This window comes from Argiope bruennichi, chromosome 3 (genome assembly GCF_947563725.1).
Source record: "Argiope bruennichi chromosome 3, qqArgBrue1.1, whole genome shotgun sequence".
NCBI classification, from domain to species: Eukaryota; Metazoa; Arthropoda; class Arachnida; order Araneae; family Araneidae; genus Argiope; species Argiope bruennichi.
Window position 1 is genome coordinate 101,203,656 of NC_079153.1, and position 16,043 is coordinate 101,219,698.

Below are 16,043 nucleotides of genomic sequence, written 5' to 3' on the forward strand. Positions count from 1 at the left end.
AGCGACTTAATGTTTGCAAGAGTTTTTACTGATATTTCTTCAGTTACTTCAATAACCCTTATGAATGATTCATTTATAATTAAACTTTTTCTTCACACTTTGCATACTGAATAATGACTGAAATTTGTTCCTTAAGGGAAATTTCAGGACTATAATCCATTTGCATACTATAGTACGTGGCAGCTTTGTAACTGTCTTTAATTTTGTTAAAGACTTCACTTTCTAATGCAGGAATAATTTGTTCTTGTGGTCTATGTGTTAAATGATGCGCAATTCTATTTTTCGAATTTTTTATTCGGTTTATATGATCCATCAACACAGAGTCGTATTTAATTAATAATTCAAATAAACTTTAAAAAATTTCATTATTAGAGGTTTGTATTATTTCAGGGGTTCCTCGAAGCGAAAAATCATTATATGCTAAAAATAAGATCACATTATCAATTCTTTGAAATAGTAAATTAAATTGTACTGTTTCTTTATTTATAATAACTTGATTTGTTTTATCAATAGCCGAACATAAATTTAATCGCTTCAGAAATTGTTTCTAGGCAATGAATGAATTAAAGTGACAAAAAAAAAAAACACTCATGATCTTGAATTACATTTGACAGCTATCTTCAGTAATTATAGCCACCTATAAATCGTGTAGATTTTTCATTTCCTTTTCTTTTGTAAAATAATATACCACCGAAAAAAACTTGTTCTGCGTTTCTGAATATATTAACCTGTTGCAAGCTAGATTTCATCATTTGGCATTTTTCTGAAAGTATAACATAGTGGAAAATTATCTAAATTCAGCATTCTTTGCAAAACCTTTTTTGTGTTTGAACAGGTCTGGGTTTAATACAACATTCTAAACTTATCAGCTATAATACTTGACAATAAAATTTATGGTCAAGACAATAGACTGGAAGATTTATGTTCACTTGATCATATTTGTTATTGTTATTTTCGTCCTTATTTTCTGATTTGATCACATTTGTATAAACATACGATTCTTCAATGAATTTCACAGTTTCTTAATTTCCAGCATACGAGTATTTAGTTTATGCGGAATTTTCTTGTCCATTCAATTGTAATGTGTAATTGAATTGTAACTTCTGAATTCGAAGCCAAAATTACTTCGTAGGGGAAAAAAAGAAAAAAAAACTCGGATTTACTTTATGACCCCCAGAAAGATATTTCTTTGTCATGGGCGTTATTAGATCTAACAATATTAAAAATTTTAGGATATGAATTTTCAAAATACTATAGACAATCTTAGTTATCGAGGTAACTAAGATTGGTTACTGTAAATCTACTTATTTTATGTTTGTAATATGTTGCACACTTCCAGTAAACTGTAATATATCTGTAAACTTCATATATTTCCAAACCTTCGATTTTTCCAATTAAATTTCTTCTCTCTAATTTCCATTCCGCCATTATTGATCAAAATATTATTTTAGTTATTGGTCACATTGAGGCTCCCTCAATCCCCGGTACATAGCATCCGCTGCTTCTCCTAGGTGTCCGGCCCTGTTTAAGTCCTCCTCCAAGGTCGTTAGATGAGCTGAAATAAGGATTAACCTGCATCTGGTCTTCGTTTCCAATTTCGGTATCCAACATTGTAATGTTCAACATGGAAACTCAATACCAACAATGCATTGCAGCTAGGGGTGGGCAGTGGGCACATTCCTTATTAGAATCCATTTTTGTAATATTTCTGCGACATTTTTCTACATAAACTGTGATATATTGTTTTCTCCAAGAAAGGTGTTCTCTGCCAATAGTGCATTTTGTGTTGCTTCATGTTTGTTTTGACCTTTGAAAATTTCTTTGTTGCATTCATTAAAAAACTGTTTATTGCCCATTTCCACCAAATTTCTTGTTTCCAGGTTCATTCATTCTCTAATTAGATACAAAAGATAGGTTGTACCTTAACTTTTGATATTAATGTTCAAATGCATTTTTAATTTCTTGCTTAATACTTTTAAATGGTTAAACGAAGAGGACGTTAGATCATTGTGTTAGATCATCTTCAGTTAATAAATTAAAATTTACAATTTGAAAGGGGTTTCGAAATCACAATGCAAGTGCCTTTGCCATTAGCCACAACATAACAATTATCAAATACTAATTTTACCCAAATTATTAAAAGGTGCTGACTTCATAAACGAATTCATACATTAGTTCAAACAAATATTCATTTTTAAAAAAAATTTTAATTTTAGAAGATTTTCTAACTTTGCTTTTGACCAACAGTTTGTAGAATGAAGAGGAAAACACAAAAAGTACTAATTAATTAAGAAATCTTTTATATTCAGAAAATGAGCTATTAAAATATTCTTGAGTAAAATTATTTAATTCTGCTATGTATTGAAAGTTCTATTCTCTTTTGTTTTTGCAGCTAGTTTGTTTGCAGATTTCTGCAATGTAAAAATCGTGTCTTCAATTTTCGCCTTTTCTTGAATTTTAAATCATTTAGTTTTCCTGCACTGCGTTTCTTTTTCTTATGTATTTTACTATTTTGAGATTGTAATTTCCATGCATCCATTTTTATGCATAAGCTCTTTTGTAATTTAAAAAATCTAAACCACCACTTTTTTTTTTTTTCAATTTAGTTGAAATTAGATATTTTGCAATACATGTTTCTTCCTTAAGTTTTCCAACCTCAATATTCTTTCTTAAGAAAGAATCTTTTTCAACTGTGATCTGACTATGGGATTTTTTTTTAAATCAGAATCTCAATTACTTCCCACAATTTTTTATAAAGTGTTTGATCTTGCCAACATTTTGTTGAAAATTTTTCAATGCGACTTTAGATACTACAAACTCCTCAAATTTTACTGAATTACAGGCCAATTCATTCAAACAAATTGTTCCATTTCCTAAAGATAGAATAGCATTATTTTCTTGTAAGCCCTTGGGATGCACAAAAACAGGAAGAATGGCTTTTATCTTGTCTTGTCAGACCTTGTTTGACTATTCTAACCGCATCTTAACGCTCACAAAATTGACAAATATAGAGATGTAATTTACCAAAAAGCAAAGAGAGGGAATCCAAACATGTAACACAAAAACAATGAAGAAAATATGCAAAAAGTATGAATTAAATTGAAAAAATTATCAAAACTACAGTTTAACTGGCTTTTATATTTAAGTAACAAATCGATAGCATATGATTTTTCTCTAAGGCATTTTAAGAAGTATTATTATTCAGGACAAATTTAAATGCATATATGACAATGAATATGAGAGTAAAGCAGTATTTTATTGTAAATATACCTCACTAGTATATTTTAGTAAACATTTCTTGAATGCTGAGTTGTCCTTTTGTGGAATATCTCCAACACATTGTAGGCTTGTTTTTTCATTGATATGATTCAATTGGCGCTTCACCGTTTGTTTTTGAGCATCAGTTGCATTGGCACAACAAGCAGCTCATTTATTTTACAAGATTTTTCGATATAGAAGAAATTTTTGAGACCATGATAATTTTATTATTACTTTTTTTTTTTCTTCCCACAAATGAATATTTCTCTGCAATTTGGCAGCCTCGCTATATATTTTTTCTTTGCAACTTCCTTTGACACAAGCTTTTTCCCTGGACTCGATTATTTATCACAAACTTTTTTTTTCTTGTTAAAAACTTTTGCTCTGTAGTTCCTTGCTGCTGCCTTCATGTTTTTAGAGATTTCTGACCACGTTACATTAAGGGTGTGTTCTTTTATGCAACTGAGCAACAGATTTCTTTTGAAACATATGGTCATATTTCACAATTTGAATGACATAAACGATTTTACACTTAGTCTCTTAGTTTCAAAAATGATAATCGAGTTCATGATACTAAAATTCGACTCAACTTTAAGACCATGAAAGCAGGTGAGCATCGCAAATGCTCTTTTTGAAACAAGAGGAGATTGTTTGGAACTTTCAATTCCATCCACCATTTATCAACTGGCACCTTCTGCTGTGGTTGCCGTAAACTGGCAGAAAGATACTTGTATACTTCCAAGTCATAAAGGCCTCTTTCTACAACACTAATGGCATTATTTAGCAGGTCAAGAAGTTTCATTGATGTCTAAGAAAGAGAAATGTTTCCGACAAATAAGATCGATTGTCGATGCAGAATGTAACAAGAAATTATCCAAGGACATCTTCTACAATGGTCGCAAATCTTCAATATTTTTTTTTTTTTTTTTTTTTTTTTTGGAATTTCTTCACTATATCCAATCTTGGTTGGTTATTGAATTGGCTATTAAAACAAGCCCTCTAAATTTGCACCTAAATATGTTATCGGATTAGGGATGTGATAGGAAAGTGGAAACAAGTTTTTCGCGTTTAAATAATAGGCTATTAATCTGAGAGGAAAAAGTCAAATTAAAAAGCTATAAATATTAAAATGGTTTATGCAATTAACTTGAATCCTAAGACATCTCTATATCAGAAAAATTCTATAAAAGCTTCAATTTAGAAGAATTTTAATACTTGCCCTTCAATTTTGGTGAGAATTTTGCAATTTCATTTGATGTGTTAAATACAAGGAAATGCCAAATAAAAAACTTTAAAATATCTGACTTTTTTTTTCTCAAAAAATTCGACTTGTCGTAAAAAGTAAGTTTCCAAAAGTGACTACAAATATTTTTCTGCCTATCCAAACACGAGGACCGAAAAAAGAATGTATTAAAAACTGTTGTTCTATGATTTCAGTAGGTATAATAAAAGTTAATTGTTGGCAAAAATAAAATCTGATACAGAAAAAAAAATCTTACTTGATGGTAACTGGTTTTTTAAAACCATTAAACTTAATGATTTTCGATCATTTTTCATTTCCATAAAATTGGATATTATAACGACGTTCGTTTGAAATCATACAGAAACATTTTTCTCTCTCTCTCAGAGAATTGAAAAATGGATGTACAGTCGACGACATAAATAATAGAACGCATTTGTAACTTCGTTTTTTATTATCGCATCATTACTAAATTGGTGTCGATGGAAGTTACTCAAGAAGGTTATTTACATTAAAAAAACTGATTAGCCGAGTTAACATAGTTAATTAATTGCTCCTCCGCCGGAAAATTAACATAGTTTTAATTAATTAGAAATTTTTCCATTACAGAATTTTTTTTTTCTCCTCAATATTTCTGTAAGGTATGCATTTTTATATATCAGATTTCGTTCCAAAATTCACAATAGTTTTTGAATTATAATTTTGTACGCTAAAAACTCCATCAGAAAAAAAGTCAACTCACTAAGGTGTGTATATTAAATTAACCTCATTTCTTTTATTTATTTATTTCATTGAGATTCTAAAACATTAACCAAATGTTACTTAGATTATCTTTAACTTGAATAATCATTTTCAACTAATATATGTTTTTTTTATTGGAAATTCAAGCTTTTCATTACCTTTCAAAATATTTGCGAATCCACCTCTAAAGTTGATCTGCTCCTAAATATTTCAATATCACCCAGAAATTTTTATTGTGAACGAAAATGCATTGGTTCCAATATTTTTAGCTGAAATTTTATTTGATTGGAAAAAAAAAATAATTCGCATAATGGCATTTAAGCAAATTAATTTATAAACCTTTGCATAAAGAAGGAAAATTTATTTTTCTCATTTTCCGATTGGCTTAAAGGGCACTTACTTCTGGTATCTGTAAAGCAAATTTCTACAATGAGACTATCTACAAATGTATTTGAGTCCAAAGCACATGTTATTATTGACACGACAGAAAAAGTGAGCATAAATTTTATCTACGTACGATTTTATAACAGTGGTTAAAACTCATGATGAGTAAATCGATTAAAACAATTAGAAGTAATATACAGTCAGCGACGATAATATACAAGCAGGCGAGTCAGTTTCCAATCGACAATAGGAATTTTGCAATTTTTTCAAAAACTATTACAGATATGCGAGTAATTTTTAAGATTCCAATATTTTAGTATTTCAGCTTTGCTGTTATGTAAAAATTTTTACTATGTTAACAATTTACTTTATCACAGCTATCTTTAAAAATTTGTAAAAAATATTAATTTTTTAAAAAATTTATTTTATCTATTTGTGTAGAAAAATTATGTTCTTTAAATAATTTTTTTTTTTTTAAATGAGATATATATTATTGTTTCTGAGATATTACCAAAAGTTTTTATGATTCATTTATCAAAGGACGCATTAGTTTTCAAAACTATAACTCTTGAAAATTTCATCAGAAGCTTATAAATTTTTTTAGTTGCTATTTTGATGACGCTTTGAAAATTTCGATACTAATTATGTTAATTAGTGTAGTTAATCAATGTAACTATTTAAACAAACCTGTCCTCTGACATTTTTAAGAAGATGTGATAATAAATAGGAAAGTTACAATAGACGACTGTAGGAAAAACAGAAAGACGACTGTACATTTTGCTTATTTTTCAAGGGCCTAATGAAAAATTAAGTTTTTTTTCGGAGACTTGATAACAGCAAAATAAAAATGAAGAGTTTTCAAAGACCGCTCGAATTCTATCAGACCTATATCAATTGTCTAAAACAAAAATAAATATGTCCCAACAGTCAACAGCTATTTTCTATCAATAATATAATATCAAATTGAAAGTCATTCTTCTGTCGACAACAGCAACACCGTCCATATCTCCAATTCTTACACTTACTACAATATTATTGACAGTAACAGATCAATAAAGATTTCTATTATATTTGACATAATATGCCAGTCCCATATTTGCTTTAAAGGTGACGTGATCATTGTGGGGAAGAGGAATTACATAACAAGGTGCGTATTGAGAATATGCTGAAAAAATTAACATCCTAGCCCCCTCCCCCCAAAAATGAAACACCTTTGCATATTCAACCATACATAAACCTGCGCATTTTTTAAACATGTTTTCTGTTTATAATAGAAATTCTTTAAAGAAAAATAATTTTAAAAGGATATTTTTTCAAATTTTAATATTTTCTAACGTATTTCTGCACAGCGTCTTCTATTGTAAAATAGATGATGCTTCTTTTGGGTTTTGACAAAATTATATAAGCGAAAAAACTTTAAACAAAAAATTAAATCAACTTTTATAGGATTAAAAATGTCTTATCTTTTTCAACATTTCTTAAAATTAACAAATAACAGTTAATTTAAATAGATACTTCATTTCTGAAAATGCCAACATTAATGTAGGAGTATAGCACAAACAAAAACTATGTACTTGATTATTATATATGCAGCAATAAATAAGATTAAGACGTGATTGCGATAGCAAGTGTTAATTTTCCTTTTGTGTAAACTCACCATATTTATCAACCTAAAGCATTTTATTTGAAGTCTTGTAAAGTTAGAAACTAAAGCATTCCAGGATGGCTATCATTATAAAATTGACAAAACTGTCACGAAATTAACGATAAATTAATGTTATGTTCTAATTGAATTTTTTTAAAATAATGGTTGGATTATTGAAAAAAAAAACTTTTAAAAAATTACAGAAAAATGCGAGTTTAATATTTTACGAAGAAATGAAAATGATTTAAGAATTCACGAAGTTAAAAAGACATCAGCTTTGTAATTATGGAAGTAAAATGAAAATTTAAAAAATGGCATTTGATGCCTTTTTTAAAACCAGCACAAGATAATATATTACATTGCTCAAAACTTACTCAATAAGCAACTAACTTTTATGGCTTATGCTGTGTGGTGCTCTATCAATCAGCACAAAGCTTTATTTGTAAAGAGAAATTTCACTGGAAAAAAAATCCGAGTTCAAAAGAGAAAAAGCAAAAACAGTAACAAAACAAAAAAAAAAAACCTATAGAATCTGATTTCTGAAGAATAATAATAAAAGTATTAAAACGTTTCTTTAAAATTTTAAATATCGGATTTAGTATTTTTTTTAAAACTAAAATTTGGAAAGACTGGTAAAAACAAATAATTTTCAAGTGGTTAAAAGCATTAAAAAACGACAGAAATCCCAATAATTGAAAACTTATGGCTTCAAATTAAAATTTCACCATTTTGGATTTTACAAAATCTACTAATATAGTTACCAAACACAATGAATCACAATTCAATCTAGTATAGTAAAATTCCTGTAATAGGTAGTTCAAGGGAATGCTCCAAAACATTTTAATGAGAGTGATTGAATGTATAACATATTAAATAAGCTTCACTGTAAATTTAAAGAAAATACTCCCAAGTTCGATATATTCCTTCAATGCACCAAATTCATTTGCTGTTTTCTTATACTCCATTGTTTGAATCATTCTGTTATTCTTTAGCAACATATAAATGTTTAAATATATAATTATCAGGCATAACTAAAATTCTTCACCATATAAAAATTAAAGTTTGAATGTTTTACAAATTGCAACAAGTATGATGTATTTCGTACTACCTCTTCGTACTGATTGCTATTCCAATAAACTTCAACGCACAGTGCTGAAAAAAAAAGGGGAGCAGAAAAAACGGTTATGATTATCTTAACATGTGTAAAGTACCCTTGGATTCCTCCTCCAAATTTCCCCCTTTTTGTTGCTTTTCTTTCTAGATACATCTAGTAAATAAAAAACTTCACGCTTTAGATTTACTGTATGCAGTGCCTGGTAAAAAGAAAAAACTTTTTTTGCATTTGTTGAGAAAACTAAATGCTTTTTAAGGATCTTTTTACAAAATTAAGCATTTTTAAGGTGCTTTAAAACTGTTTTCAAATTTAAGCACTTTTCATGATGCTACACATCTTTTATAGGGTTTATACAAAAACCAGTTTTCAAATTTGTCAAAAAAAAAAAAAAAAAAAAATAGGGAAAAATATTTTTTCTAAATTATATAAAATAACAAAAAACGAAATCAATATATATATAAATTATTACATATACAAAATAATAAAAACAAAAATTTTCAATAATATTTATATTGTTTTCACTAATTTTAATTTCTCCAAAGAAAATAGGATTTTAAAAAACATAAAATATTGACAACAGTGGCTAAGTCTTGTTCTTATTTTGGACACAATATTGCCTGAAATTGAAAATACTCGTTCCCCAGCTTCTGAACTTGGTTTTACAGTTTTCATGGCATCAAATAACAATTCTTATTCATTGCCTCAAATAATGAAAAGTCAGCTTTTAGCATCTTTGGATTTGTAAGTTTTTCTTTGGGGTCTTTAAAAACTTATGAATTGATTTTTCCATGGCTTCTTTTAAAAAAGCATTACTTTGTTGAGTAGTTTCTTCGATTTGCTCTTCATCAGAATCCGTTTCCACATAAGAATGTGGAAATATTCTAGACAATATCTTTCTAGATAACTTAATAATTTCAGTTTTTGAAGCTAAAAAAAGCACACTAGATTTCTTTGCTGAATTAGAAATATTTTGTGGATTTTGCAAATACAGCAAAAGAGTTGCTAATTCTACTTGTCTTTTTTGAATTCGTTCTTTAAAAGCATATAATAATTTCAAACTTATTTCAGTGTTCAAATTTTTTAATTCGTTTATCAGAAATTCAAATATACCTTCACTTGTTAGTAAATTCGCATATCATCGCCTTAATCCCTCAGCTGCTAGACAAATCGGTTCCAACCGATATAATTCATTTTTATTTTATTTTTTTGAAAAAGAATTGGAATATCCAGACAATTGTTTTTCGAATGTGACAAATTTACATAAAAAAACAGTCAAACTCTACATTCAATAACTAAATTCCCATCTTGTCACCTTAATCCCTCAACTGCTAGACAAATCGGTTCCAACCGACAAAATTCTTTTTTTGAAGAATTGGAATATTCAGTGGTTCCAGAAAACCAGTTTTCAAATGTGACAAATTTACTTAAAAAAACCGGTTTTTCAAAACAGTGTTTAAAAACCGTCAAATCCTAATCCTGTATAACAGCTTCAATGACAATTAGCAGCAAACTGAGAGTTCTAATCCAAAACGTTCCAGAGAAATTGTATGAAAAATAGTCCAACTAAATATACAAGATTTTTAAAAATACAAGTTGAATATATAATTAATAATTGCAATTTAATAAGACGAGAAAAAATAAAAACTGATATTAATGACTCAAGGTAACTTTACATAAGGAATTAGCACTCACAATTAGATTTCACACAGGAATTACTTTGACAAAATAAAACAATTTTTATTGAAAATAAATCAGCATTATTTTAAGAATCCAGAATGTATAAACTATCAGATGCTCAATTAAGCTCATAACCTCAAAAATAAATGTAAAATACATCCAGCTATGTTTATATGAGGCCTTAAGACAATTAAAAAAAACCCTTACACCAATTATTTCATCTGATTTTATACTATTTAGTTTCTACAGATTAAATAAATTAAAAAATACATTTTAATTTGAAAATTTTAGAGTGAGAAGATCTTTATTATACTAAAATAATGATACAAAAACCTCAATTGAGATTTAAACATACCAAATGAATTTTCTAATGCCAGTTTTTAATTAATAATTTTTAAAAACATTTATTTTAAAAATAACACTGCATATTTCTTAATAAGTAATACATCAATTTCCCCCTTTTTCCTTAAGAAATTAGCCAATATAAGGAATAAGGAAATGTGCAAAGTCAAAATGTCATTAATCAACAACAAAAAAAATTGAAACGAACTGTCTTTATTCACATTATACATTCTATTTTATCTTTTTGGGTGCAGCTTCTAAGCTTTCTGCTGCTTCCTTAGCCTTCTTCTGCCTCAAGCCCCAGTACCTAGCATTAGCTCGTTCAGTTCGGAGTGTAATAAAGGCCTGGAATTTTCTTTCTTCTTCAGTTGGTTTACGTGCTTTTTCAATCCTGACATGCTTTCTGACAGGCATGACTACTCCCTTCAGCTGAGTAGCCATTTTAATTTCTTCAGCCTAAAAATAAGCAAATGCAGTTTAATTCAGTTAACATAGTAAAAATTCTTCATACCATCAGAAAAAAATTAGAGTGATTTAATTCAACATCATTGAATATCAGTTTAATTTTTCATCACTTTGGTATGAATATGGATAATTAAAAGAAAACATGTTAATACCAAATAGTGGATAAAATGGTCATCAGAAAAAAATTAGAGTGATTTATTATGCCATCATGAATATCAGACTATGTTTTTCATCAGTTTGACCACATTTGTAATAACACATACTCACACATGCCAAAATATTTAGACTAAATGACATGTATAAGAAAATGAAAAAGCATATGTAAGACATTACTGATTAATACTCACATATCAAACGAAATCTTAAAATGTTTTTAGCTACATTCATATTAGTAGCAACATACTATAACACATTATAACAAATAATTTGAAAGTATCTGAAATAGGTTAAATAAAATTGACCTTAAAATGTAATGAGTAAATGGCCATCAGAAAAAAATTAGAGTGATTTATTATACCATCATAAGTATCAGAGAATATTTTTCATCACTCTGACCAAACATTTAAATCTATCTATAACTAATAATTAAAAGTTTAATTTATATTAAAAAATTAATTATGGTACAAATGTTTTGTAACCAATTTTCAATCTTCATATTTTTTCAGAGTTTCCTGAGTCATTTACAGTGGCCAAGAGTGGGAGGAAAAAAAATATTCAAAACATCTCTTATCTTAAATAATTCAAGCCTTGAAGAAATGGTATTTAAAATATTCTTGACTTCATAAGAAAATTTTGTCACTACACTACAATTATACTCTTTAGTATTATACACATTAGGACTATTGGGGATGGAGTCATAATTTTGAACTTTAATTAAACAAGTTGGAAGATTTCTAAACCTCCATACCACTGGGCTCACAATATCAGTTTAATAAGCAATTTGTTTATAAGTTACTATTTTTCAATTTATTCAATATAAAACTTATTTTTAAATAAAGAGTAAGCGTTATTTCTGAAAGGTTTAAATTCTTTTTCTAAAAACAATGTAGGCTATTAAGATTGCTTATTTGAGAGGGAAATCACCAAAACAATTTGCAAAACTCATCAGCACTAAGACTGATTTCAGCATTTTCTGGTGGAAATTTCCTCACCCTATAAAGTATAACACAGATTTTTTTTTTTTGTCGCAAAGTTTACTCAGGAAATCTTAATTTGTAATTGGTACAGCAGTTGCACGAAAGCAAAAGGTTAAATAAATTATATAAGTTAGAAGTTTATCATCCATTACTTTAATGTAGTTATTAAAGAATTTTTTAATTGCTTCAAAAATAGACCATGATGGTTTAGTAGCAAGATTTTGACCTCAGAGCCAGAGGGTTCAAAATTTCAAATACAATTCCACTATAGGGACATCATATAGGTTCATTATATCTCACATTATGTGCTATTGTAAAAGCATGAATTCACATATAAATGATAATTAACACTTGTATAAAAAATTCTAAACCAAATCCAATTCTACTTAATTGAATTATATTTTCCACCATTATGTTAAACTAAGGGTATTTTTCAAAAAAGAGATATATATTATAAATAATTGAAATTTTTAGAAAAAATTAATTTTCAATACGCAATCTAAGCAAAAAAGATGTAATGAGAAATGCTACTATTTATTCATAACAAATTTTGAAGTATATTTTAAAAAAAATCTCAATGCATTATATTATAAAAATTATTTAATTAAGCATTTAATCTATAGAATGAACTTTCAGTGTTACCTGTCTAATAAACAGAGAAACAAGAGCATTTTTAAATAGAAAATACAAGTAATAAGTCTCAAAATATTATACATAAAATGCTATTTTGTTTATAAAAATAGATTTGCCAGAAATATAACATTGCAACATCCAAACAACTAAATTCATAGTTTAAACAATAACTGTTGACATTTAAATGCCAATTATTTCTCACAATTTAAAATAATTACATTGAGTTTTTATTAGTATTATCTCTAAGAATAAATTATTATAAAACTGGTTAAGTTGGGTTTTATATGCCATATAACTATACAGCAGAATTCATTCAGATCATAATATTTTAATTTAATAGTGGTGAATTGCATTTTAGGGGGAAATGAACGACTACAATACAAAGCCACATCTACTGTCCAGACAAGGATATAACCACAAAGGAGTAACCCATTTACTACAGTGGGAAGACACAATCCATTAATGATATAGGTGTTCAAAACAAAGCCATTTTCAACAAACATGGTCAGAAGCGAAGGCAATCAATTACAATCTGCAGATAAATATTTTTCAGTTTTGTTTTATTTTAAAATTTTAAAGGTTAACTATTCATATAAAATTTAAATATTTAGATGGAGACAATCTATATATATTTTCATAACACATTAATCAATAGTCAAATTTTACCACCATATGATATCTACAAAATTAAGAACCCTATCAATTTTGAAAACTTAAAATAATATAATTAGCATTTGTATGGGTCAGCTTAATAAGTTTGAAAATTTTTGTTATTAGTTGATAATGAAAAGAATAGAAATAACAGCATTTTTGCAAGAGTGGAAGGGCATCTGTATGGATAAATCACTAATCACAAAAAAGCAAAAATGCTCTTCATGAAGGATTTATGCATACTTGTTACAGAATGTGATAAAAGTGGTTTTAAACATGGATAAACTTATCAAACAAAAACTTTAATAATAAATTTTTAAATACACAAAAAATTCTTACCTTCAGCAAAAAAAATTAGAGTTTTTACAGAATGAATCAGGAATCATCATAAGTGTTTATCATCATAAGGTAAGAAAACCAGTTTTTTTTTAAAGCACACAAGAATAAATGGTTTAAGAAATAAAAAAAACTTACTGTTGCATCACCCTTCTTTGGCTTGGATAATTTGCGTGGGAAGAGAATCAATTTAGATTTGTAAACTTTTAGGCGTTGAACATTTTGTTGCAGACTTTCAACATTCTTATTTCTCCTTCTGTAATCAACAGAAATTCCAATGGTTCTTGCTTCTTTCCTATGAAGACCTGCAGCCTATTTAATAATATATTAGAGATATTAAAAATAAAACAGAAGGTGATTTAATATTTACAAATGCTAAACAAAGCATTCATAGCTCAAAGGAGAATTAGCAAGTCACAGCAACCAAGTCTTGATAAAAATTTAAATCATAATTACAGTGAAAAATACACTATATGGAAACAGAAGAAACAGAAATTTTTTTTTAGTTCATTTAATTCTTAAAAACTTATATTTACAGACCAGAAAAATAGAAATTAAATAGTAAAGCATATATACTAAGTAATTAAAACAGCATATTGATGTGAAAATATTTGCAATTATTCTAGTATATAATGTCGTAATGCTATATCTTGAATTTTAACATTCTAGGCAACTGTAAAAATATTAAATTCAATGATTAACATACTTAATTTAAATAAAACTCAAAATAGGAAAAAAATGTTTTATTTACAATGCTTGATATTTATAAATATGATAAAAGAAATTTCTTCCAATGACATATTAAACAAAATATAAAAATAAGAAACGCAGACTGCAAAACTGCCACCTTCCATTCACATAAATAGCTTTCTGTCTGAAAGCTGATGCTTATATATAAGTGAAAAATTGCATTTTAATAATGCACATGCATATCCCTTTAGACCTGTTTAACCTTATATCATTACAAAATATGCTGCTTTCATGTTTTACAAATTTTAAATAATCTGTGCTTCATTGTTAACTGAGTACATTATGCCAAAAATCCATTAAATATCACATATAATACACTATCCATACTCAAAAGCTTTGAATATTGACAAAAGAAGCAAGATTTAATTAGTGTTCTCATTCTTGGCAAGAACTTGTACTTGATTCTCCTGCATTAGCTACAATTCTAAACAAACTCCTGTACTCCTACTGTGTACCTTATTTTCATACCTCTACAATAGTCAAATTACTGATTTAATACTTCTTGGAAGACATAAGATACTTAAAAATATTTATTATCAACAATGCTGTTAACGAATGGAGCCAATTCAGTCATTATTGAAAACAGCAAACAATCCCATTACCATTTTAAGAAAAACAATACAAATAAAATTATTTGTGTCAATGAATAAAACAATTCATTATATATTCAGTAATTACAAATTATATATTTTTTCCATCAGATCAATGTAAACAAGATATATCTGACAAGATATACATGTTAATATTTGGAGAAATTATATCGGAATAAAAACACGGCACAATTTTTTTGTCAAAATAATTTCATTTTGCGAAATTTTAGTATGACAACAAAATTATTAATCATAACGGAACAAGTAAAAAATATCACTACTTAGAATACACTTGAAGTTATACATTCATGTTATGGACATTATAAATAACTTGCCTTTAACTCTTCTAGAGAAAACCCACGTCCTAATCTTTGTTTAGTATGATAACGAAATGTTGGACATCTAACCACAGGACGAATAGGGCCCTTAGCTGGTCTGGGTGCAATAACACGGGCCTTTTTAACTCGACTGGCATGACGGCGCTTCTTGCGCATAGGTTGATTGAACCATGTTTTAACAAATCTTTGCCAATCTTTATGAAAGTGGCCATTAGGTATCATATTATTCCTTTTCGGAGCCATTTTTATCTAGAAACCAAACACAATATTATCAACAAAAACAATAGTCTTAACTAGCACACTCATTAATCATATTGCAATGAAAAACATATGCAGATGACAGGGTTTGAAAAAAAATTATACAGTATTTATATACATTAATGTTCAAAGAAAAAAATTACTTACTTAATTTAAGAATATGGCGAACGATTACTTTTTAAATAACAGATTTAATTTCCCTATACATACGATCCACGACAGATCGCCACACCGATGAACTGATGGTAGAAATAATCATTAGCTGTTGCCACCTTCAGAAATTGTTATGAAAAATGTTGCGAATCTTCTTTTAATAAGATAAAATTAATTTAATACCCTTCTCCTAGTACAAATAAAAACAGTGAACAGATATAGAAAACTTTAATCATTATACTGTTCATTTTAAAAAAATTACGAGGAAATTAATGAAGATTATGAAAATATAAAAGTTATCTCATACATTTCTGCTAACTTTAACTGTATTG

The 16,043-nt window shown here is 27.7% G+C and overlaps 1 protein-coding gene across 1 annotated transcript; it reads right to left on the minus strand.

Annotated features, from left to right (window-relative positions):
- Positions 1-10,598: 10,598 nt before the first annotated feature.
- Positions 10,599-15,836, minus strand: LOC129963817 (60S ribosomal protein L13-like). The gene is made up of 4 exons (XM_056078390.1): positions 15,706-15,836; positions 15,298-15,549; positions 13,761-13,934; positions 10,599-10,857 (listed from the first exon to the last, which is right to left on the minus strand). Exons 2-4 carry the CDS (start codon positions 15,541-15,543, stop codon positions 10,633-10,635), a joined length of 645 nt encoding a protein of 214 aa, XP_055934365.1. The 5' UTR covers positions 15,544-15,549; positions 15,706-15,836; the 3' UTR covers positions 10,599-10,632.
- Between the last annotated feature and the right edge of the window lie 207 nt (positions 15,837-16,043).

What these genes read in the sequence shown, in the direction of transcription:
- LOC129963817 (XM_056078390.1), bottom strand. Translation starts at nt 15,543, where the DNA reads ATGGCTCCGAAAAGGAATAATATGATACCTAATGGCCACTTTCATAAA. An exon ending in TTTCTCTAGAAGAGTTAAAG is followed by an intron (nt 13,935 to 15,297) that starts GCAAGTTATTTA and finishes ATTATTAAATAG; the next exon opens with GCTGCAGGTCTTCATAGGAA. An exon ending in CAAAGAAGGGTGATGCAACA is followed by an intron (nt 10,858 to 13,760) that starts GTAAGTTTTTTT and finishes GCTTATTTTTAG; the next exon opens with GCTGAAGAAATTAAAATGGC.